Source organism: Scyliorhinus torazame, chromosome 18 (assembly GCF_047496885.1).
Source record: "Scyliorhinus torazame isolate Kashiwa2021f chromosome 18, sScyTor2.1, whole genome shotgun sequence".
In the NCBI taxonomy this organism is placed as follows: domain Eukaryota; kingdom Metazoa; phylum Chordata; class Chondrichthyes; order Carcharhiniformes; family Scyliorhinidae; genus Scyliorhinus; species Scyliorhinus torazame.
In genome coordinates this window covers 40,295,015-40,317,952 of record NC_092724.1, presented here as the reverse complement: position 1 = coordinate 40,317,952, position 22,938 = coordinate 40,295,015, and the positions used below count along the sequence as shown (strand labels likewise).

The 22,938-nt window shown below is 46.9% G+C and overlaps 1 protein-coding gene across 1 annotated transcript in view; it reads right to left on the bottom strand.

Annotated features, from left to right (window-relative positions):
- fbn2b (fibrillin 2b) overlaps positions 1 to 22,938 on the bottom strand; it is a 408,379-nt gene that overhangs the window by 255,774 nt on the left and 129,667 nt on the right. The window contains exons 12-15 of the mRNA XM_072482639.1: positions 12,727 to 12,846; positions 10,074 to 10,199; positions 2,109 to 2,231; positions 602 to 724 (exon numbers count right to left, since the gene is read on the bottom strand). Coding sequence (XP_072338740.1) covers positions 602 to 724; positions 2,109 to 2,231; positions 10,074 to 10,199; positions 12,727 to 12,846 — 492 coding nt within the window. The remainder of the gene's footprint in view (positions 1 to 601; positions 725 to 2,108; positions 2,232 to 10,073; positions 10,200 to 12,726; positions 12,847 to 22,938) is intronic.

The following is a 22,938-nucleotide window of genomic DNA, read 5'->3' as shown; positions in this document are numbered from 1 at the left end:
AACAATATCCCAAAGTGCTTCACAAGAGGCCACACAATCATCAATAAATGGATTCCGAGAAAAGGGAGATGTTAGGAGGGGTGACCAAACATTTGTCAAAGAACAGGGTTATTGAAAAAGTCTTAAAGATTGTACGGGAGCTGGAAAGGCAGAAGTGCTGAGAATTTGGGGGGGGGGGTCACCAATTGTGGGGATAAGTGAGGGGGTAACACAAAAAACCAGTCATAAGGACAGAGAATTTGGGACGGGCTGTGGGACTGGATGAGAGGTGGGGCGGGAGGGGGAGAGGCCAAAATTCAGCAATAGAGTGCAATTAAGAGGCAAGTTAAACTGCTTGACGAACCTCTCCAGATGTTTGAAGTAGCCAGTGAGTTTGAGTCGACATCTCAAGCCTAGGCTGACAACTGAATGTGGTAAATCGACAGCATTGAGAGTTGAAATGGAAGACTTCAGCCGAAGAGTGCGAGACAGAGTGGAAATGCACCCATATATATGGAGCAAGAAATAAGGGAGGTGCCACATGTCACAGCACACTGTGTGCGTTTCGCAGTCATCGCCATTGGGAATCTGTGATGCTTAGCTACTAGTTTAAGTTACTTACCAACACACACACGTCCGTCCACTCCAATGGCCAGCCCCGGAGGGCACTCACATCTGAAGGAACCTTCTGAGTTAATGCAGCGGCCATTCATGCAGATGCCAGGTGTATGACATTCATCAATATCTGCAGTTAGAAGGAGAATTATTCGGGATCAGGGGGATGGTGCAAATTAAATAGCAGCTAGTGAGAAACAGAATACAGAAACCAATTCAAATCTGCGACACACTCTTCTGAAGACTCTGAGAGTTTATTTAGTACTGAACTTGAGCCAGAGGACAGAAAGAAGCCACGTTCAATGATGCTGACCTGACCTAGAACAGTACTGAGTGCAGAACAAATTGCTCTCAATACCACTGGGCTCGGGAGAAGGAACACAGTCAGGAATCATGCTCCTGGTCATTGTTCGGGAATTCTGCTATAAAATCCCTTTGTGGATGTCAGTGAGGAGCGAATCGGACTCAGCTGTGATGATCTCCATAGTCCATCCTCTGGCTGGCACACTCTGTCTAGATTGGTAAAGGGTGGCCACTTAGGTGAGGTATCATAGGTTGACCAGTAGTTGTAGCCCAGTAACTATCAGCATCCCTCGGAGAAGGGAAGTAGGAAGAATAATCACAGAAGATGGAAAAAAGGAAACAAGTGTGTTTTTGTTCTGTGTTTCTACATGTGCATGTGTCCTGTACACAGGTAGCACAATGTGAGTTTGTGTGTTGTTGAACTCATCCCACGGCACCAATCAAACAAATGGGATATTAAGGAATAGCCTGACAGTTAGAGAGTGACAAGATTCGGTACCGAAGGAATCGGCTTCCTACTTCCTCATCTAGAGAGGTATGTGGGCAGGAGATGGAAAATATCAGAAGATAATTTCCACTATTGAGTCTGTCCCCACTGTGCCTGTTGTACCTTCTGTTCTCTCTAACTAGTATCATCGAAATTACATCAGCAGCCATTTATCATCATTGTTTGTGAGAGGGCAGCACGGTGGCACAGTAGTTAGCCCTGCTGCCTTACGGTGCCGAGGTCCCAGGTTCGATCCCGGCCCCAGGTCACTGTCCCTGGGGAGTTTGCACATTCTCCCCGCGTCTGCGTGGGTTTCACCCCCACAACCCAAAGATGTTCAGGGTCGGTGGATTGGCCGCGCTAAATTGCCTCTTAATTGGAAAAAATGAATAGGGTACTCTAAATTTATTTTTTTAGATCATTGTTTGTGAGATCTTGTTGGGCACAAACTATTTTATCAGCATCTGCTTACAAAACAACAGTCACTACACTTAAAAATAACTCACTGTATGTCGGGTGCCTTGGGGCAGTCTGAATCACGTAATGAAATATTTTATAATAAGGGATATAGTATACTTCTCTAGCCTCCTCACATATTTATTAGTCGTACTGGAAGTAGAACCTTACCCACACAATAACTTCCAGTTCATAAGTTCTTACCCATACAGTAACACCTAGTATCAGATCCTTAACTATACAGTAACATCCTTTCACTCATCCTTACCCACACAGTAACGGCCATTAGGAGCGAGGACAAAGCCATTCTTGCAGATACATTTAAAGCTGCCGTCCTCGTTGATGCACATTCCATTCAGGCACATGTTGGTAGTGGCACATTCATCATGATCTGGGGATAAGATTCATTATTTGTCAGTCTTGTGAATCCTGTTAACTTTGGAAACATTATAGGCAACACATGAGTTTGAAAAGCCTGTGTATTGCAGGAAGAAGGATAATCTGAGGTCTTGAGATAGCTTGAGTTAAAATATCACTTGATGAGTTTTGAATTGCTATGCATTGAAATTGGATTATAGTTTAGGAAGAATTTGGTGATGATCACACAATGTAAAGTACTTGCTGTGACTCCTCAGATACTGACGCAATTGGTTTCCATGCGCACCTTGACCTGGCTAATATCAGGCTTGGGCTGACAGGTGGCAAGTAACATTTGGAGCACCCAAGTATCAGACAATAAACATCTCCAACAAGAGAGAATCTAACCACCTTTTCTTGATATTCAATGACATTACCATCACCGAATCCCCCATTATCAACATCCTGGGGGTTACCATTGGCCTCACTTTGGTCAGATGAGTCCTGTGCATCAACTTGAATTGGATCAGACTTAAGCCAAGCTCATAAGGATGTGGAGTTGACCTTGTGAAGGGCATCACTCCACACCTCATCATCAAGAATGGGACCCAATTCACCCTCTCATTTCAGCTTGACCTCATTCAACGGAGCCGACTCCGCTGATAGGATCTGGCCGTATATGCACAAAATAATCCCCCCACCAGATCAGCCAAAGACAAGATCCTCTTCAATAGGAAGGACGGTAGTTCCAAGGGGAGAGGGCAAACTTTCCCTCCACGAACAAGTGCCCAAACCTCTCCAAACCCTTCCCCTCCCATGACCTAAACATTGAGTCCATACCTGCTGGCAAGAAAATGGTGATTATTACAGATATGGGCCAGCAAACATATGGATCTAAGTTTAAAATGTTGGCTGAACTGCTTCCAGATTCTCAGGGCAGACACCACCTCCAGATTCAGTGGAAATCTTGCCGGAGAGAATGGCAGCGAGGCGGTTACTAATACACCAAGGCTAGAACCTTTACAGGAACTCGCCTCCATTTGCCCCCATATGGAACCTGGATCACTAAACCACCACAATACTTTCTCAATATTGGCTGCCCAATAGTAAAATAATAAATTGGGTAAAGCCAAATCTCCTGATTGCCCATCTCTCTGGAGGAATACCCTATGGATCCTTGGGGTCTAACCAACCCAAATAAATGAGGACACTAACTTAATAATTTTGACAAAGAAGGACTTGGGGAGAAAAGTGGGGAGACTTTGCGAAAGAAATAAAAATCTCAGGAGCACAATCATTTTAATAATCTGAACCCTACTCGCCAAGGACATGTTGAGGTTATCCCCCTACTGTAAGTCAGATTTGAACCCATTAAGCAGACTAGTAAAATGCAATTTATGAAGTGAGGCCCAGTCATGGGCCACCAGGATTCCCAGGTAACAAAAGGTAGATCCGGCAAAGCAAAAAGGTAATATCCCCAGACAGGCTTCCCTCTCTGGGGGGTTAACCAGGAAATATTCGCTTTTATCCAAATTCAACTTATACACAGAGAAGGAGCCAAAATTCCCAAGCAGCTTCATTATCTCATCCATAGTAGATACTGGTTCTGTGATACACAGAAACAGGCGTCCGGTTACAAGGACACCCATATGCTCCAACCCTCCCTGACTTATCCCCCTTCACTTACTGGTAGATCTCAGCACTATGGCAAGCAGTTCTATTGCCAGAGCAAACAGGAGTGGAGACAATGGACATCTCTGCCTCATGCCCCTATTCAGTGGAAAGTAGCCAGAATTCGAGTGAACCAGTAGTGGACACCCTATCCAATAAACAATTCCAGGAGATAAATTTGGTTGAAATCCAAACCATCCAAGATTCCAAGATCCTCAAAGAGATATTCCCACTCCACCCTTTCAAATACCTTTTCAGTGTAATGGGGAGCAGTCTCCTCCAGTTCGGGCACTGGGGAGGGGGGGGGGGGGGGGGGGGAGGACAACATTTAATGGACGACGTATATTGGCCGACAATTGCTGACCTTGACGAAGTCTGACTGGTCTTCCAAAATCACATCTGGGAAGCAGGGCTCCAACCGCAGTGGCAGCACTTTAGCAAGTAACTTAGTGCCTGCATTTAAAAGTGAAATAGGTCAGTACGACCCACAATCTGTAGGGACCTTGGGCGCAATCTAACGTCCACGGTGAGGCAGAAAAACAGCTCACCGCAGCACAGCATGGCCGATAAAAGCTGGGAGACCCCGTTCGCGGGTTCTACCCGGCTCACAACACTTCGCGAGATCCAAAGCAATCTCCCAAGATGTTGTGATGTAAATCTTGCCCATTGTGGGCGGGATCACCTTTTGGCAAATCTGCACATTAGAGCGAGACAGTTAGTCTCACTCTAATGTGCAGAATACCAATGTACCTGAGGCTTTAGGATTCATACTCTTCGCCTCGGAGACCTCGGGTGAGTACCATTCAGCACTGGCCCCCACAAATGGGGACTAGATGAATGCACTCATGTGGGTGTCCCAGCGGATCGGAGACCCTCAATTGCATGCCCATTGGGCAGGGTGGTGCCCTGGCACCGCTGTGCCACTTGGGTACCCTGGCAGTACCACCTGGGTGCTAGACTGGCACTGCCAAGGTCCCTAGGTGTGCTGTAAGCCATCAGGGTGCTAGGTTGACACTCCCAAGATGCCAAGCTGGCATTTTTTGCATGTATCCAATTGGGCCAGGGATACTCTGCGTGGGTATTGGATGGGTGGGTGGGGGGCAGGGACACTTCCATAGTGCATGTGGGCTGGGGGTGGGTGGGGCTTGCTTTGGGGCCTCGGAGATTAGGACGCCATTTTCTCATGCTACAGTGGGGAGTTCCGGCGAGCAGAGCTCCCAGAGTACAAAATGGAGCTATGTGCGGCCTCAGCCGTGCATTCCCCGCTGAGGCCCCTTATACAATGTGAGTTGTGTTGAATAGCCATGTGTTTCTCAGAGCTGCGAGCGCCAGGAAACACACGGGTAAATGCGCTCGCTGTGCGACTTTGTTCCCATTTAGTTAAATCGAGCCCCTTGGTCTTTCTTAAGGATCAAGGAAATAGAGACTTGCACGCATGTAAAGGGCAACGAACCCTGGGATAGGGAGTCATTAAACATATCTAAAATTCAGGGCGGCATGGTGGTGCAGTGGTTAACACTGCTGCCTCACGGTACCGAAGACCCATGTTCGATCCCAGCCCTGGGTCACTGTCCGTGTGCAGTTTGCACATTCTCCCCGTGTTTGCGTGGGTTTTGCCCCCACAACCCAAAGATGGGCAGGGTAGGTGGATTTGCTAAATTGCCCCTTAATTGGATAAAAAAATTGGGCACTTTAAATTTATTTTAAAAAAACATCTAAAATTAGAAGTCCCAATTGGCCAGCAAACATCTTATAAAACTCAATGGGGAAACCATCGGGCCCAGGACCTTTACCCGTGTGCATCAGTCCAATGCATTTCATAGTTTCCTCTGGGCCCAACGGATATTCCAATTCTTCACGCCTTTCCCGCTCCACAGCTGGGATGGATAATCCATCCAAAAATCTGTCATGGTCGAACTCTCCGTCAGGGGCTCTGATATATAGTGATCCCGATAAAACTTTGCAAAAGCTGCACTGAGCTGAGATGGGGGCAGAAATCAAGCTGCTTCATTAGTCCGTCTCAGCTGTTGAGTGTCCACTGCCGTATCCATTGATAATAATTCAACTTGTGTCTGCAGCTTTTTCCTACTTGCCAGCAATTCTGGGGTTGGGGCAAGTGAGTACTGGTGGTCCAGCTCAATGATGGAGTCTGCCAGCCTCTGCTCCTCCACCCTTGCTGTCTTTTCCATGTGCACCTAGTAGGAAATTATCTGCCCCCTGATTACCACCTTAAGGGCTTCCCACAGCATAGAAGGTGAGATAGTCTCACTTTTATTAAATTTAATATATTCCCCAATGGCGTTGGACATGCATTCACAAATTTTCTTGTCCGCTAATAATGCTGTATCTGATCTCCATGGCGGACACTGGGGGACCTGATTCTAGCACCAAATCAACAAAATATGGGGCATGGTCCAAAATCACAGTCGCCGAGTAACCCACCACCTGCACAAAAGGGAGGAGGACTCTAGCCACCTCAAAAAAGTCGATACGCAAGTATACCTGGTGAACATGGGAGAAGATAAATCTTTATGGGTACAAAGAGTGCCACAGATCTGCCCCCCGCCCCACCCCCTATATGTTGCATGAAAACCAACAAAACTCTGGCCACCCCTGACGGCATCAGAGATTTGGGCTTGGGCCGATCCAGCCTGGGGGCAGAACACAGTTTAAGTCATCCTTCAAAATGAGTTGATGTAATTCCAAATTGGGGATGGAGGCCAGCAGTTTAGTAATAAAATCTGTATTATCCCAGTTTGGAGCATAGAACCATAGGGGGTGCCCACCAAAGACCCACAGGCAATAACGTGTCCACTATCGGGGTCAGCCAAGATCTTAACGGCAGAAATCTGAACCCTTTTATTGATTGATATTGCCGCACTGCGGGCCCTCCTATCAAAGCCCAAATGAAAAACTTGTCCCGCCCACCCCTCTGACCCGCAATGGAGTCTCTTGCAGAAACACTACATCGGCATTTAAACTCTCAAGGTGATAGGGTGGCATGGTGGTGCAGTGGTTAGCACTGCTCCCCCATGGCGCTGAGGACCCGGGTTCAATCCCAGGCCCGGGTCACTGTGCGTGTGGAGTTTGCACATTCTCCCCTGCATGGGTTCCACCCCCACAACACAAAAAGATGTGCAGGATTGGTGGGTTGGCCATGCTAAATTGCCCCTTCATCGGACGAAAAATAATTGGTAACTCTAAAAAAAAAATTTTTAACTCTCAAGGTGAGCAACTACCCTCGACCTTTTCACTAGGTCATTCAACCTCCTCCCATTCCAGGTGACCAAACGGATTGGGAGGCTATCTAAAACAGAACTAATATAATGAGCTGCAGTCAACCCCAATCACCACTGTCGCTAGCTAACTCTGTGGCTAGCAGGGCGGCTCCCACCCAGAGTGAAGAAAAATGCTTAGAGAAAAAATCCCACCAAGAGTAACAACCCTTTAAAACATAGAACTCCAACAGAGTGCAATATATTTTCACAGCAGTTAGAACAAAAACACACATAAAACTAAACCCCAAACCCAAGCTCAACTTGTGCAACATTCAACACCAACAAGAACAGAAAAATGCAAACATGAGCAAGGAACCACAACAATTCCACATATGCCAATATCCCCAAACCTCATTCAACTTGTACCCAGCCTATGCTTCTTTACAGAGGAATCCACCTCCCCCGGCATATCGGAAAAATAGTCTTTCTCCTCAAAGGTCGCTCTTAGCCCCGCCAGTTCACCATCCCAAACCAGGTGCCACTTTTGTACAGGGTGGCCTCCACCTATGTTGAACGCTACCCGCCTCTTCGCAAGCTCCGCTCCCACATCCTGGTAAAACCTGATGGCGTGGCCTTCCCATTTATATTCATGGTGCTACCTTGCCCATCTCAAGGTCCGCTCTTCTTCCTTGAAGCTGTGAAACTTCACGATTACTGCTCGAGGTGGTTCATTGGGACGGGGCTTCTGTAGGAGTGTCTAGAGGGCTGCGTCCAGCTCGGGAGGGTACGCGAGTCCACCCTGCCCCACCATCTTCCCAAACATCTCTGCAAAAACTCTGTGGGAGTTGAGCCTACCCTCTTGCAGGCCCACAATTCAGATGTTTTGCCTCCAAATTTGGAACAATTCTCCAAATCATTCACTTCGGCCTTCAGCACTTTATTTGCACCAGCCATCGGAGGCATCTCTTCTTCCAGAGAGGCAATCTGGTTTTTATGTTCCGAAAGGGCCTCCTCCATGCCTTGTACCGTGGCTCCATGTTTTGCAGGTCCTCTCCGACGGCAAACGGCTGGGTGCCAAGGCCTCTTCCATCGATTTGCGGAGGTCCCCCAATACAACCCACCCGTGTTTGTCAAATTCTGTCACCAAGGTGCTCGTAAGCATCTCGGCCGTTAGTGGAGTGTCCCAGAGGCTGTCTCCGCCATTTTTATCACTGACGAGTTCTGAGAGGCCTTCAGCTCTGTCAACGAACTTCTACTTTCTGCCTTTTTCTCCCAGATTTTCCAGGCGCTTCACCTGTGCATTTACCTTGTTGCTTCACAGCACCAGGGACCAGTTTCGATTCCCGGCTTGGGTCACTGTCTGTGCGGAGTCTACACATTCTCCCAGTGTCTGCATGGATTTCTTCCCGGTGCTCCGGTTTCCTCCCACAAGTCCCGAAAGACGTGCTTGTTAGGTAAATTGGACATTTTGAATTCTCCCTCTGTGTACTCGAACATGAGCCAGAGTGTGACGACTAGGAAATTTTCACAGTAACTTCATTGCAGTGTTAATGTTAGCCTATTTGTGACACGAATAAAGATTATTATTATAAATGAAAATAGGCCCCAAAACTAAGCGAAAAGGGTGAACAGTGCAGTACTCTAGTGGGAGCCACCTCATGCATGTCTACCCCCTGCATAATTCCACCAGAAGCTCTGCACAGAGCTCCAGGGCCTCTGATTCACAGCATATAAAGAAGAATCTTAACTCGGGAACAAAGCAGTATAAAGATGATTTCTTGAGGTATGGTTTTGTCAATTGTGCCAATGCAAATAAGGATGCAAAGCCCAAGTGTATTATATGCAGGGAAGTACTGACAAATGAGAGCGGAAGTTTCAGATTTTGAAAGAAAAGGGATGGGTAACAAATTTATTTTTGTGGTTGAGACCTTAGAGTCAGTTTTAACTTATGGCTGACTCCAAATGGAAAAGACAACGCTGCTGTTCCTGATCTGTGAAAGCACATTAAAAACAGCCAAAAGCTCACGCGGCTGTCAACATTCATAGAAGCATCTCCCAGAAGTATTCAGTGCTGAGTAAAACAAGCATTTTGTTGCTATTGCCCTTCATGATGACCTACATGTACGAAGTTGGATTTTCCATCCGATCAAAGATGAAGATGGCACAAAGGAACTGGTAGAACTTTCCACCTGATATGCGCATTGCCATCTCCTCCTGTGAACCTGATTGGAGTGAGATAATGAGGACCAGGCAGGCTCCCCTTTCACATTAAAGGTAAGCGAACATGACATGTGTCCTGAAGGTTGGCCGGCGTGGGTCGGGAAGGTCGGTCGGCATGGGTCGCGAAGGTCGGCCGATGTGGGGCCCGTAGGTTAGCCGATGTGTTTCGTGAAGGTCAACCCTCCCTGGGTTCCGCAGGGCAGCCGGTTGGCAAAACTTTGTCCCAGGACAAAAAGTTAGAAAACCACTGCTGTACTGATCAGTGACGTTCAATCCAAGTTTGAAGAACAACACCTCATCTTTTGATTAGGCACTTCACAGCCTTTCGAACTCAACATGGGGTTCAACAATTTCAGTCCGTAACCCCATTTTTGTTTGCCTTTCTTTGCCTAATTTGTTTCCTCGTAGTTTTGCTTTCAGATAGCAGCATACCAGCTTTAAGTACATCTTTTGCCTGTTTCTAAGACTAAATCCTCTGTCATTCAATGTCTCCTGTCTTCCACCCTAACTCTTTTGTCCTTGTGCCACCCACTCCTTGCTGAACACCTATTGCATCTCTAACTCTTCCCAGTTCTGTTTAAAGTTTGTCAGCCTGAAACTCGCTGGCGAGATCTTGTTCTCCGATTCCCCGTCGCCCCATGCCGCTAACATAATGAGGTCCCTGCCCAGGGATGTAACTTTCTGTGTTTGCTCTCTGGGATTCAAGATTTTAGAAATGAACTCCACTGTTTGTTGTAGATTGATCAGTTTGGGTGAAGCATACTTACCAATGCAGTTCTTTCCATTTGGGGTGAGCTCAAAGCCTGCGTTGCAGATACACTGGAAGCTTCCGTCAGTGTTAACACACCGGCCGTTCCTGCATAAAACGCCGTTCTGGATACACTCGTCGATATCTAGGGAGCAAAGAGAAAGCTGATTGTTAGGATGTCGCCCACCCAGATTCGACTGCATACTCCTTTCACATGGCAAACTTGGGTTGGTGTTACAGGCACACCCTTACTGCTGTTATTTGGGATGTTCCTTGGTGTGAGAGAACCATATTCCTGAAGACAAAATCACTAATGGTCCTGTTATACCAGAAGTGTTAATGGTAAGTATGTAATCTGAGAGCGCTTTGTAAAAGATCTTCACCAGAGGCTAGCCTTTATGTAAAGGATCTGGCACATATTAGATTATAAGGAGAACATGCTCAATAGCACAGCTTCCTAGCTTCCACCAGTGGGGCCTGTGGGCGGTTCCTTCACCCGTCTCTGGCTGTGGACTCAAGCTGCCAATAAAAGCTATTAATGCAATTTTCACATTGCTGGTGTGTGAGAATCACCTCTGACGTCATGATAAGACCAACCAGGCTGTCACAAACACAACTCCCCTGTGAGATTCATGGTAACATTACTGCATGTGTAGTCCCAATGGCAGTTTCAGCGCGACCATAAATCACATAAATCTGCATAAATCGCAAAGATGTACAGCTTCATGTTTTCCAAAAATCCACTTTGGAAGACGTTCAATGGGACATTGATCCCCATTTAAATGGCAGATCAGCTTCCAGTTCAACCCAAGCGCAAAATGGTGACCCCCAGCACCGGTTACTTTTGGCAGTGAAGCTGGTAACTCTCTGGTGGCAACAGTCAAATATGATTAACCACCAGGCCTTACCTCTTGCCTCCAGTTCCTGGGTTTGAGTCCAGCCTAGACAGATGCTGCAAACAGCTCTTGCCAACATCTGTTTAGATTTCTAAGTAAAATGGATCTGGAAAAGGGCAAATTGAACTCTCAGTGGGCAGCAATCTAAACAGTCCAAACCACAGCAGCTAGAAACCCAAAATGAAAGGACGCTTGTGTGAGTTGCTCCATCTGGTATTTTGATGCAGTGACTCCACTCAGTGAGATAATGGGAACAAGAGCTTTTGCAATTACTGGGCTCAAACCCAGGACAGCTACAGCATACTCATGTAATCTGCAGCCGTTCTATCCGAGCCCATGGCTATCCAAATGCTGTTGTTATCTATGTGTTGCTTTTCATTGGACACCCGATCTTCGAGCCAGCAGTCGCTTCCCACCTGTCATGGGCAGAAAGTAAATCAGAACATTTTAATGAGGCCCAGGAGTTTAAAAAGCCCACAACTGATTTTGTGTAGGAATGGGCGAATTCCTAATCTCCCACCTATCTAAAATCAACCTCAAGTTAAAAACATGACCAGAGTGTTTCTCAAGTCTGGTGAAATCCCAATTTCTTTCATTTATCCATTGACAGCATGTAGGCCCTGAAGTCTGGGATATTGGCCCACACTTCTCTGCCTCTCTTTAAATTATTCCGAAACCTTACCTCTTGCATCAATCTTTTGATCACCTGCCCTAACATCCCTTATGTGGCTAGTGTCAAATTGTTCTCTCTGTGCACTGCCTTCCACAGAATACCTACAATGCAGAAGAGGCTATTTGGCCCATCGTATCTGCACCGATTCTATTCAAGAGCACCCGACCTAGGCCCACTCTCCCCTGCCCTATCCCCACAGCCCTACCTAACCTGCACATCTTTGGACTGTGGGAGGACACCAGAGCACCCGGAGGTGCTATGCAGACACGGGGAGAATGTGCAAACTCCACATGGTCGCCCAAGGCCAGAATCAAACCCCGGTCCATGGCGCTGTGAGGCAGCAGAGCATCCCTGGGACAATTTACTCCAGGAAAGTTGCTATATATTTTTTTTTAATCATTCTTGAAATGTGGGCATTTCTGGCTAGACCAGTATTTATTGCCTATACCTAATTGGCCTTGAGACGGTGGTGGTGAGCTTCCTTCTTGAACCGCAGCAGTCCCTATGGTGTAGGTGCAACCACAGCGCTATTATGGAGGGAGCTCCAGGATTTTGACCCAGCGACAGTGAAGGAACGGCGATATATTTCCTAATCAGGATGGTGTGTGGCTTGGAGGGGACCTTTCAGCTGGTGATGTTCCCATTGATCTGCTGCCCTTGTCCTTCTAGATGGTAATAGTCGCGGGTTTAAAAGGTGCTGCCTCAGGATTGTTGGTGAGTTCCTGCAGTGCATCTTTGTAGGTGGTGCACACTGCTGCAACTCTGTGTCAGTGCTGGAGGAAGTGAATGTTAGTGGATGGGAAGACAATCAAGTGACTGCTTTGTCATGGATGGTTCAAGCTTCATCCAGGCAAGTGGTGAGTATTCCAGAATATAAATGCAAATGCAAATGGTTGCTGTTGCTCTAAATGGAAGAGAAGGGAGGACATTTGATTTGCATCATATCTGTTGCATATCAATATCAATATACCATATCAATATACAAATAACAATGAGATTAACATGGAACCAGAGAGCTGTGTGGCCAAACAGAATGGACTCATTAACTGATTTACAGAGTTTGAAAGGAGGTTGCGAACTCTGATCTCCACGGTTACACTCACCGATACAGGCTTGCTTGGTGGCGGTACTCTGGAAACCATCATGACACTTGCAGTGGTAAGCACCAGGCGTGTTAACACAGTCACCGTTCACACAAGGGCTGCTGGAGCATTCATCAACGTCTGAGGAAAAGTAAATATAAAGCAGCCAAATGTTAAAATTAACTAGCTCACCGAGACGAGGGAATGCATCAGCAAAGGGAACCCAGGCTCTCTAATTACTGAGACTGGCTGCTCGCTAATTGGAAAACTTTTTTTTTGACAAAATAACGGCTCTGAATAATTAGAGAGTGTGTAGATGGTTCCTGCAGAGCAGGAGCCCCGTGCTTGGGAGATGTTTGTTGCTGTGGTCACATAGTAGATTTGAACCAATCTTTAGCCAAGTTGTATTTAATCAGATAATTGCAAAGGAGCTCAAGGTTCCCATTTCCTGGCATCCTTTAGTGGCCTGCGTTCTGTGGCAATCTCTCATGTCCGGGCCATTCAACATTCATTCCCAAATAAACTCATAGCTGCTCACAATGGGATTTCGGAGTATTTTGGATATTTGGCTTCACACAGTCACACTCCAAATCATATATCTTTCCATAATCCGTCTACTTAATTTAGGAGTCTTGCGATTCGGCTGTAGTACAGCGTTTAAGGTGATGAAACTTAAAATCTGACTGTGTGTGATTATTAATAAGCTCAAACCTGCTGTTGTCTTTATTACAGGCACTGTGACAGGACCTGAAAGAAATGGGACAAGAAAACAGGGGTTCTGCCCATCGTCCCATTCTGTCTAAAGTGCATGCACTCTATAATCTATCATGGACTCCAGCTCACCCGTATAATCTCCCACAGCTATGTACTCTTTATTCTATCCATTTCATCTTCTCACACAGCCCAAGTGCACTTTATAACGGACTCTATTTCACCCACTTAATTTCCTCTCACAGCCCATCATAAACTTCACCTCATCTATTAAGAATCCCAGGACAGACAATGAACATTCTATCTCAGGATTTCCCAACCTTTGCAGCCACAGAACCCTTTTGACCTCCCAAGAGTATTGACAGAATCCCTGATAAACATTCTTATTATGTTGAAGATTAAACCACAAAAACTTGATTATTTTTGCGCAATGGGTACAAACGTATAAAATCAAATTTATAGAAGTCTTTTCTATTTCTTATCTGTATACATTTATTAGTATTTACAAGTTACTTTTTTCAACAAAGTACCTAAGTCTCACCTTCTTTTGGTCATTTTTAATGGGAGGAGTGATGCTGCTTTTTGCCCCTAAAATTCATTTAATATTGAGAATTCTGCTGAAGAGCTAGATTCTCATGTCAGATACTCACATGCATTCACCCACACTCCCACCTCTCTCTGTCTCACATGTGCACACACACTTTCACCTGTCTCTTTCCTGCACACACACACTCTCACTTCTCTCTCACACACATACTCTCACCTCTCTTTCTCTCTCACACACACGCTCTCCCTCTCACTTCTCTCTCTCTCACACACACTCTAACCTCTCTCTCCCTTGCTCCATAGTTGCTTCCCCTCCCGCCCCATGGCCACTACCTACCTTGCTCCGCTTCCCACCCTCCTTTGCTCTCACCCTTGCCTGGGATTTTGAATATTCACTTTGCCACTATTTCTAGCTCATCCAATCAGGGACTGGCTTCTCAGTGTATTGGCTGCTGATAGGCACACTAGTCAGCCTATCAGTAGTCAACACAATGTGAAAGTTTTCTCTGATTGGACAAGCTGGAAAGGCAGATCTTTTTCAAATTTACAGAGGTCAGACCTACTACTAATAATAATAATCTTTGTCACAAGTAGGCTTACATTAATACTGCAATGAATTTACTGTGAAAAGCCCTGTGGAATCTCGTGGATGTCTCCTACGAAACCCCAGGGCTCTGCAGAACCCAATATGGGATCACATGTACACTTTACTCTCTCGCAGTCTCATTCATTTAATCTCCTTCCACAACCCTTTCCTCTCCTTTTTCTTTTCCATCCACATCCTATGTAGCACCAGGCCTATCATAGTTTTCAACATCCTGGCCCAGTTTGGCTGGTCTAGGAGGGGAGAAACTATAAACAGGGAGCACAAAGTGGAAAGAAAAATGACAGTCACACAGCCTAAACAGGCAGACTGAACTTCCAGAAGGGAAGTTTCTATAAAACCTCCCTGTTCCCCAAAGTTCCCCAATAGTCAGCCATCCTCACATTACTGGCTGTCAGCACATTCAACATTTTTATAATATTGCCTTGTGAACACACTGGAATTGTCGCATCCTGTTAAATATAATCAACATACTTTTGCTAAAATGTATAACCAAAGACTAAACCAATTGTGGAGTGAGGGCAGAAAGACAGAGGAACATAGAGTGAAAAATCAACTCCATACTTTGAAGCTTTGTGTAGGCTATTAGGCATCTTCCTAAATTATACCCGACATACAGCACACCCCTGACAACAACCCCATGTACACCACACCCCAGCCACATTACAGACCTACACATCCACACACACACATACACACACACACCACATACACACACCATAACCTACTAATAGCCTGTTATCTTCAGCAGGACAGAAATCCTTATGGTCCATCATCCTGCAGACTGCATATTCCAATCCCACTCCTATCTGCTTACTTATCCAGTTCCTTCTTTGAAGGAATACTTTTAAACCAGGATTAAGATTGCTTTTAGTCTGTTTTCATATGAACATTTGGTATGAATCTACTTTATATTTCTTTTGACTATAACAAACCGAGTGACTTCCCATATAATCATTGTTTTCCATCACTTTTGTGCCCCATCCCTTATGTTACAATTTATTCATGAATATACACCCAGTGTCATTCAATGTCATCTCTTCTATTCCTGCTATTCTTTGCTCTCACATTTGTGAGTGGGGACTGTTTATCATCAGTTCAATGGCAACCTTCTGTCAGTTGGTCCACAGAGGCACTGTGTAGGAATGCAGGAGGAGGAATGATTACCATCTCAACCTTCAACTGACCAGCTCTCTCTGTAAGCCTCAGGGCCGCACACATAGCTTCCAGAATACTCAAAACGCACAAAAGTTGGTTATCACCTTGATCCTCTCCTTGAGAAAAGACTAATTTTGCCTGGAGCAGGATCAAGGAATCTTACAGCAACAAAGGTGGCCATTTGGCCCATTGTGCCTGTGCTAGCTCTTTGAACTATCCCTTTAATTCTGTCCTTTTCAATCCTGAGCCTTAACCTCTAGAGGGCCCTGCAGACTATGTGGTGCACTAAGTGGCTGGAACTTTCTCAGTGTACAGGGTTGCAAAGTGGGTGACCAATTGTAATAATTACACACCAATTAAAATCAGTGGAAGTCTGGTAGAATTTACAGAACATGTCTATGTTGCTAAAACCCTGAGTTCCTTTCGTTCAGTGAAAAATACAATCTCTTGGTTGCAGCTGAGCCCTTGACTATGAAACAGGAAATTCCAATCAGGCTGGTTTCGATTAACACCCCTTTTTGAAGAGACGAACAATTTAGCACGTGCGCTGGGGCTGGTAATTTAATCTCATCCAGTATTTGAGTTAGATCAAACCAGGCAGAGATTTTCACATCCTGACCAGGCTGGGGCTGGTCTCACAGGGGAGTAAGTATAAACAAGGCATAAGAAAGGGAGAGAGAAATTAAGAGACACTTGAGGAGACTTAACAGACAGACTGAATATTGTACTGAGGTTGGTTCAAAGACATCCCTGACGAGGACTGTGTCCCGGGGGTGATAGGGGAAGACCAGACCGGATTTGTTAAGGGCAGGCAACACAAGGCCAATGTTCGAAGGCTTCTAAATGTTATTATGATGCCTTCAGAAGGAGAGGAGGTGGAGGTGGTGGTAGCGATGGATGCGGAGAAGGCTTTTGATCGGGTGGAGTGGAATTACCTGTGGGAGGCGCTGGGAAGGTTTGGGTTTGGTGAGGGCTTTATTGACTGGGTGCGGTTGCTCTATCAGGCACCAGTAGCGAGTGTCCGTACGAACCGGCTGAGGTTGGGATATTTTGAACTACACCGAGGGACGAGGCAAGGGTGCCCCTCTCCCCGTTACTGTTTGCTCTGGCCATAGAGACACTGGCCACGGCGTTAAGAGCCTCTAGGAACTGGAAAGGGCTGGTTCGGGGGGGTGGGGGTTGGAGCACCGGGTCTCGCTCTACGCAGATGACCTGCTCTTGTACATTTCGGAGGGGATGGGGGAAGTAATGCGAATCTTGGGGGAATTTGGCAATTTTTCAGGGTATAAATTGAACATGAGGAAATGCGAGATGTTTGCGATCCAGGCAAGAGGACAGGAGAAGAGACTGGGAGAGCTGCCGCTTCGAATGATAGGGAAGAGCTTTTGATATCTGGGAATCCAGGTGGCCCAGAAATGGGAGGTACTACACAAGTTAAACCTATCCTGGTTGGCAGAACAAATAGAAGGGGACTTAAGAGATGGGACATGCTCCCGCTATCACTGGTGGGGAGGGTACAGACCATGAAAATGACGGTCCTCCCCAGATTTCTGTTAGTCTTTCAGTGCCTCCCCACCTTCATCCCTAAGGCCTTTTTCAAGAGGGTGAATAAGATTATTTTGGGCTTTGTGTGGGCGGGTAAAGCCCTGCGAGTGAAGAAAGTGTTGCTGGAGGGCAGTCGGGGCGAGGGTGGGTTGGCGCTGCCGAACTTCTGCAATTACTACTGGGTGGCTAATATAGCCATGATTAGGAAGTGGGTAGCGGGGGAGGGGTCGGCATGGGAGCGGATGGAGGTGGCGTCATGTAAAGACACCAGTCTGGGAGCATTGGTAACGGCACCTCTGCCGTTCCCGCCGGCCCGATACTCCACAAGTCCGGTGGTCGTGGCGGCCCTGAGGATCTGGGGGCAATGGAGGAGATATAAAAGAGGGGAGGGAGCATCGATTTGGACCCCGATTTATAATAACCACAGGTTTGTACCGGGTAAGCTAGATGGCGGGTTCCGGAGTTGACACATGGCAGGAATTGGAAGGATGGGGGATCTATTTATAGACGGGAGCTTTCCCAGCGTGAAAGCTTTGGAGAATAAATTTAAATTGCCAGCAGGGAATGGTTTTAGATATTTGCAAGTGCGAGACTTCTTGAGAAAACAGGTGCCGGCCTTTCTGCTTCTGCCGCCACGGGGGATACAGGATAGAGTAGTTTCCAGCACCTGGGTGGGGGAGGGGAATGTATCGGATATTTACCAGGAGCTCTCCGGTGGAGGAGTTTAAGGGCAAGTGGGAGGTCGAGCTTGGACGAGAGATAGAGGAGGGGCTATGGGCGTATGCCCTAAGCAGGGTTAATACCGCCTCATCATGCTCCAGGCTTAGCCTGATACAATTTAAGGTAGTCCACCAGGCACACATGACAGCGGCTAGGATGAGCAAGTTTTTCGGGGTAGAGGATAGGTGTGCGAGGTGCACGGGAAGCCCAGAAAATCATGTCCACATGTTTTGGGCATGCCTGAACCTTAGAGGGTTTTGGCAGGGTTTTGCTAAGGCAATGTCCACAGTACTAAAAACACGGGTGGTGCCAAGTCCAGAGGTAGCGATCTTTGGAGTGTCGGAAGATCCGGGAGTTCAGGGGGCGAAAGAGGCCGACATCTTGGCCTTTGGCTCCCTGGTAGCCCGGAGACAGATCTTGTTAATGTGGAGGGACTCGAAGCCCCCCGAGTGTAGACTGTAGAGTGGGTTAGTGACATGGCTGGATTTCTCAGTCTCGAGAAAATAAAGTTTGCCTTAAGAGGGTCAATGTTAGGGTTCACCCGGAGGTGGCAGCCGTTCGTCGACTTCCTCGGGGAAAATTCAAATGTCAGCAGATGCAGTATTCAAAAGGGCGGGGGGGTGGGGGGGGAAGGATTATTGTTGTATGGCTGAGGTGCGTGAAGATTGGGCTGGGGGGGGGGGGGGGGATGTTTATTTTACCATGTTGATGTCATTGTTTACGTTACTGTTATAAAAAATTTCAAATACCTTCATAAAATATTATTTTTAAAAAAGACATCCCTGATAAATGAACTCATTTCTGCACTGTCTGCTTGGCCTGTGTTGGACTGTTTTTTTTTCTTAAAGGGGATGTGGGTGTCACTGGTTGAACCAGCATTTGTTGCTCATCCCTAATTGCCCTGGATCTGTGTGGCTTACTAGACCTTTTCAGAAGGCAGTTTAAGAGTTAACCACATTGTCAGTGGGTTTGGAGTCACAAGTAGGCCAGGCCAGGTGAGGGAGGCAGATTTCCTTCCATAAAGGATATTTGTGAATCAGATGGGTTTTGATGACAATTGATGTATGTTAAATGGTTACAATTATTGAGTCTTGAGCCAAACTTTTCCAGCTGTTTCCGTGGGCAGGATCCTCCGGCCCCACTGACAGCGATCCGCCCCCCCCCCCCCTCCTCCACAGGTTCCCCGGGGGTGAAGGTTGTGAACAACAGGAAAACCTGCTGATAGCGGAAGATCCCACCGCCGTACAATGGCGCTGCCTCCACTGTCACAACACACGCTCTGGGGAGGGGGCCGGCAGTGGTAGAAATTTCCGCCCTAACTTTATATTTTAAATTGCTTTGATTGAATTCAATTTCCATCACCTGCTGTGGCGGGATTTGAACCTATGTTTCTACAGCATTAACCTAGGCCTCTGGATCACTAGTCCAGTGACATTAACCACGGCAATACCATCTGCTCACTGAAAGTGGGCGTGCTCGGTTCTCGAGCATTCCGAATAGAATTGGAAAATCAGGAATAATCAGTTGCTCATTTCTCCATAAGAAGCACAATTCCTTCCTTCCCACTCTCCAAAACAAAAACCATGGTTGTAAGGATATTGCTGTAATCTGGCCTATCCCACCTAATGAGTTGTGCAGACCACCAAAGTCCCCTGGATGTTCAATCCAGGTTCAAGCTGTGCTATGTTTAAAGAAAGTCCAATCGGTTCCACAACTCAGGATATGCTATAGACTTTACAGCCAATTAAGTACTTTTGAAGTGTAGTCATTGTTGAATGGTGGCCATTGGAGATATCATGGAGTGGTTATCCATGTCCTTTTGTAAGTCACCCTCGCCCCAAATAAGGATTCTCTGCTCAGGGTTACAAGCCAAGGCCCACAGCAGAAGCAGCAGATTTCCAGTGGTGATGGTGGAACCTTGAGGGGCAAACTTGCTCACAGGCGAAGTTTCCTTTGGGAAGCAGATTTGTATTTTATAATAATCTTTATTGTCACAAGTAGGCTTGCATTAACATTGCAATGAAGTTGCTGTGAAAATCCCCTAGTCCCCACATCCCATCGCCTGTTCGGGTACACGGAGGGAGAATTTAGAATGTCCAATTCACCTAATAGCACGCCTTTCGGGACTTGAGGGAGGAAACCGAAGCATCCGGAGGAAACCCGCGCAGACACGGGGAGAATGTGCAGACAGTGACCCAAGCCGGGAATCGAACCTGGGTCCCTGGCACTGCGAAGCAACGGTGGTAATCACTGAGCTACCATTCATTTAAAGCATTCATGAAGAAGGTACTGGGAAACCACTACATGCATTCTCTTCCCTAGTCATATTGTACATTATTCATTGAAATTGAAAATGGGAGCCTCATATCTGCAACTAAAGAGGAAAGCAGATCACAAGGCAGGAGAAAATAAGCAGGAGACCTGCCCTCAGGCAGATCACCTGACCATAATACCTGCACCTGACTATCCGCTAACCTGCTGAAAGATTGGGTAAGGACAGGATCAGGTTTGGCTCTGATAGCCCCAATGAGTGAGTAGCTTGCTGACACTGCATGTATCAACTCACGTGGTGCCATGAGACTGCACTACAGTGTAAGAATCTCGGGCAACCCCTGGTCCCCTTGAACTGCGAAACCGGACTTTAACCTCAGAAACTGTCAAATGGACACCTTTCTTGGCCAAATTTTTCCCAGCAAGCTTGGCTTGCAGGGCTGTCTGTGAGTGTGAAAGGAATGTTTGCAGCAACCCCCCCCCCCCCCTGGAAATACAACTCATCAGTAGACAGACAGCACTAATTGGATCAGCAAAGGACACAATGGAAATACTAATAGCCCTGAAACTCCCCCAGCCAAGAAACAATGTGTTGGTAAGAACTCCTTATATATGATAATGACCTTGTCTCCATCGGAGCTGAAAATCCATCAGCATAATCAGGTCATAATGGCAGCAATCTCGAGCGAATGGCAGACTCGAAAATCCCATCTTCTTAACGAGGTGTGGAAGACCGCGATCTCCCAGGACAATGGAGCGGGCAGGAAGCAGTTTACCCTGGAGGGAAACTGCCCGGAGACTGGAGCTGGCTACCTGGACCTATCAGGAGAAGGGGCAGGACCTGCGGGAACTTTGAAATGCTAACTGACATGCTCACACAAAAGAAGCTGGACTGGAGCGAAAAAACTTGGGATTTTGGACTATAAAATGGGTGGTCAAACGGCCATTCGATCTCTTAGGATCTTCTGCTCATGCTGAACTCTCTGCTCCCATAACATCAGCCTTGGATTGTAAGTATCCCGCAGCAGCTTGCTAAGTTCCCGGGACTAGTATAGTGGTTGAGGCTTTGGGGAAAGGGGGTGCATGCTCCTATTTTGTACTTTTAAAAGATTGCTAAAATTGTGTATGTAAGTTTTACGTTGTGCTGCGATAGTATTCCTTCCATAGTAATTGTCATTAAAGTATAAGATAATTGTGTGTTTTCTGTATTTGGTGGTGGTTGATCTTGGCAATTAATAAATATATGTGTTTGGATTTTGGAATTGGAGTCTGTCTCAATTCCTTCAACCCCTCACCAACGAGCTCTAGCCAAGTCACTCTATTAAAATACTCCTTACCATAAATCCGGTGTCGAGAACTGAGGGAAATCCCTGGGCGATTCAAACCCGCTCACTCAGGAAAGGCTGCCAGGTACAGGTGGGCAGAGGTTTTCCTTTCCTCTCTCTCTTGGGGGCGCTGCTCAGTGAAGCAGGCGCAGGTGGTAGCGAATCCACCGGTGAGAGAGAGAGGATCACCCGGGCAGTGGTGGGGCTTGGACGACGGGGTGTCAAGCCTGGTAGAAGCCCACGGGAGTGGAGGCAAAAGGGGATCCCGCTACAACAGTGAGAGTAGCACCCAATAAACTGTAACTTAGCAAGAGTCTGCACCCTGGATATTGTACCCCAAATGAGTCAGCACCCAGGGCACTGACCACAGCAAGAGTCAGCAGCCTGAATCCTGTACCATAGCCAGAATCATTACCCAAGATATTGTAACCCTGGCAAAAATCAGAGCCCAGGGAACTGCACCTCAGCAAGAGTCAGCATCTATCTTGGTAATTGGTGAACCAAAACCAGTGGTGGGAAGGGGAGCTGTCTGTCTGATTGCTAGTGAGGCTCCTGACAATTTAAAGGAGTAACTGAACCTATGCTTTGATTGGGTGGCACAGTAGGTGGCACTGTTGCCTCCTAGTGCCAGGGACATGGGTTCTATTTTGACCTTGGGTGACTGTCTTGTGGAGATATGGGGATAGGACTGGGGCGTGGGCCTGGGCGGGGTACTGTCAAGAAGGTCAGTGCAGGCTCGATGGCCTTCTTCTGCACTGAAGGGACTCTATGCATTCTATGGATCTGAGGATTAAAGCTCAAAGAGAATCAGAGTCAGGTGAATTGTATCGAATGTGAGCAAGTATCTGGAGAACTGTACCCCAATGTGAGTCAGCATCTGGGGAACTGTACCCCAATGTGAGTCAGCATCTCGGGAACTGTACCCCAATGTGAGTCAGCATCTGGAGAACTGTACCCCAATGTGAGTCAGCATCTGGGGAACTGTACCCCAATGTGAGTCAGCATCTGGGGAACTGTACCCCAATGTGAGTCAGCATCTGGGGAACTGTACCCCAATGTGAGTCAGCATCTGGGGAACTGTACCCCAATGTGAGTCAGCATCTGGGGAACTGTACCCCAATGTGAGTCAGCATCTGGGGAACTGTACCCCAATGTGAGTCAGCATCTGGGGAACTGTACCCCAATGTGAGTCAGCATCTGGGGAACTGTACCCCAATGTGAGTCAGCATCTGGAGAACTGTACCCCAATGTGAGTCAGCATCTGGGAAACTATGTCCCAGCCAGTGTCAGGTCCAAGATACTGTACTTCATTAAATCGGCGCTCGGGAAACTGCACTGCAGTGAGAGCCTGTG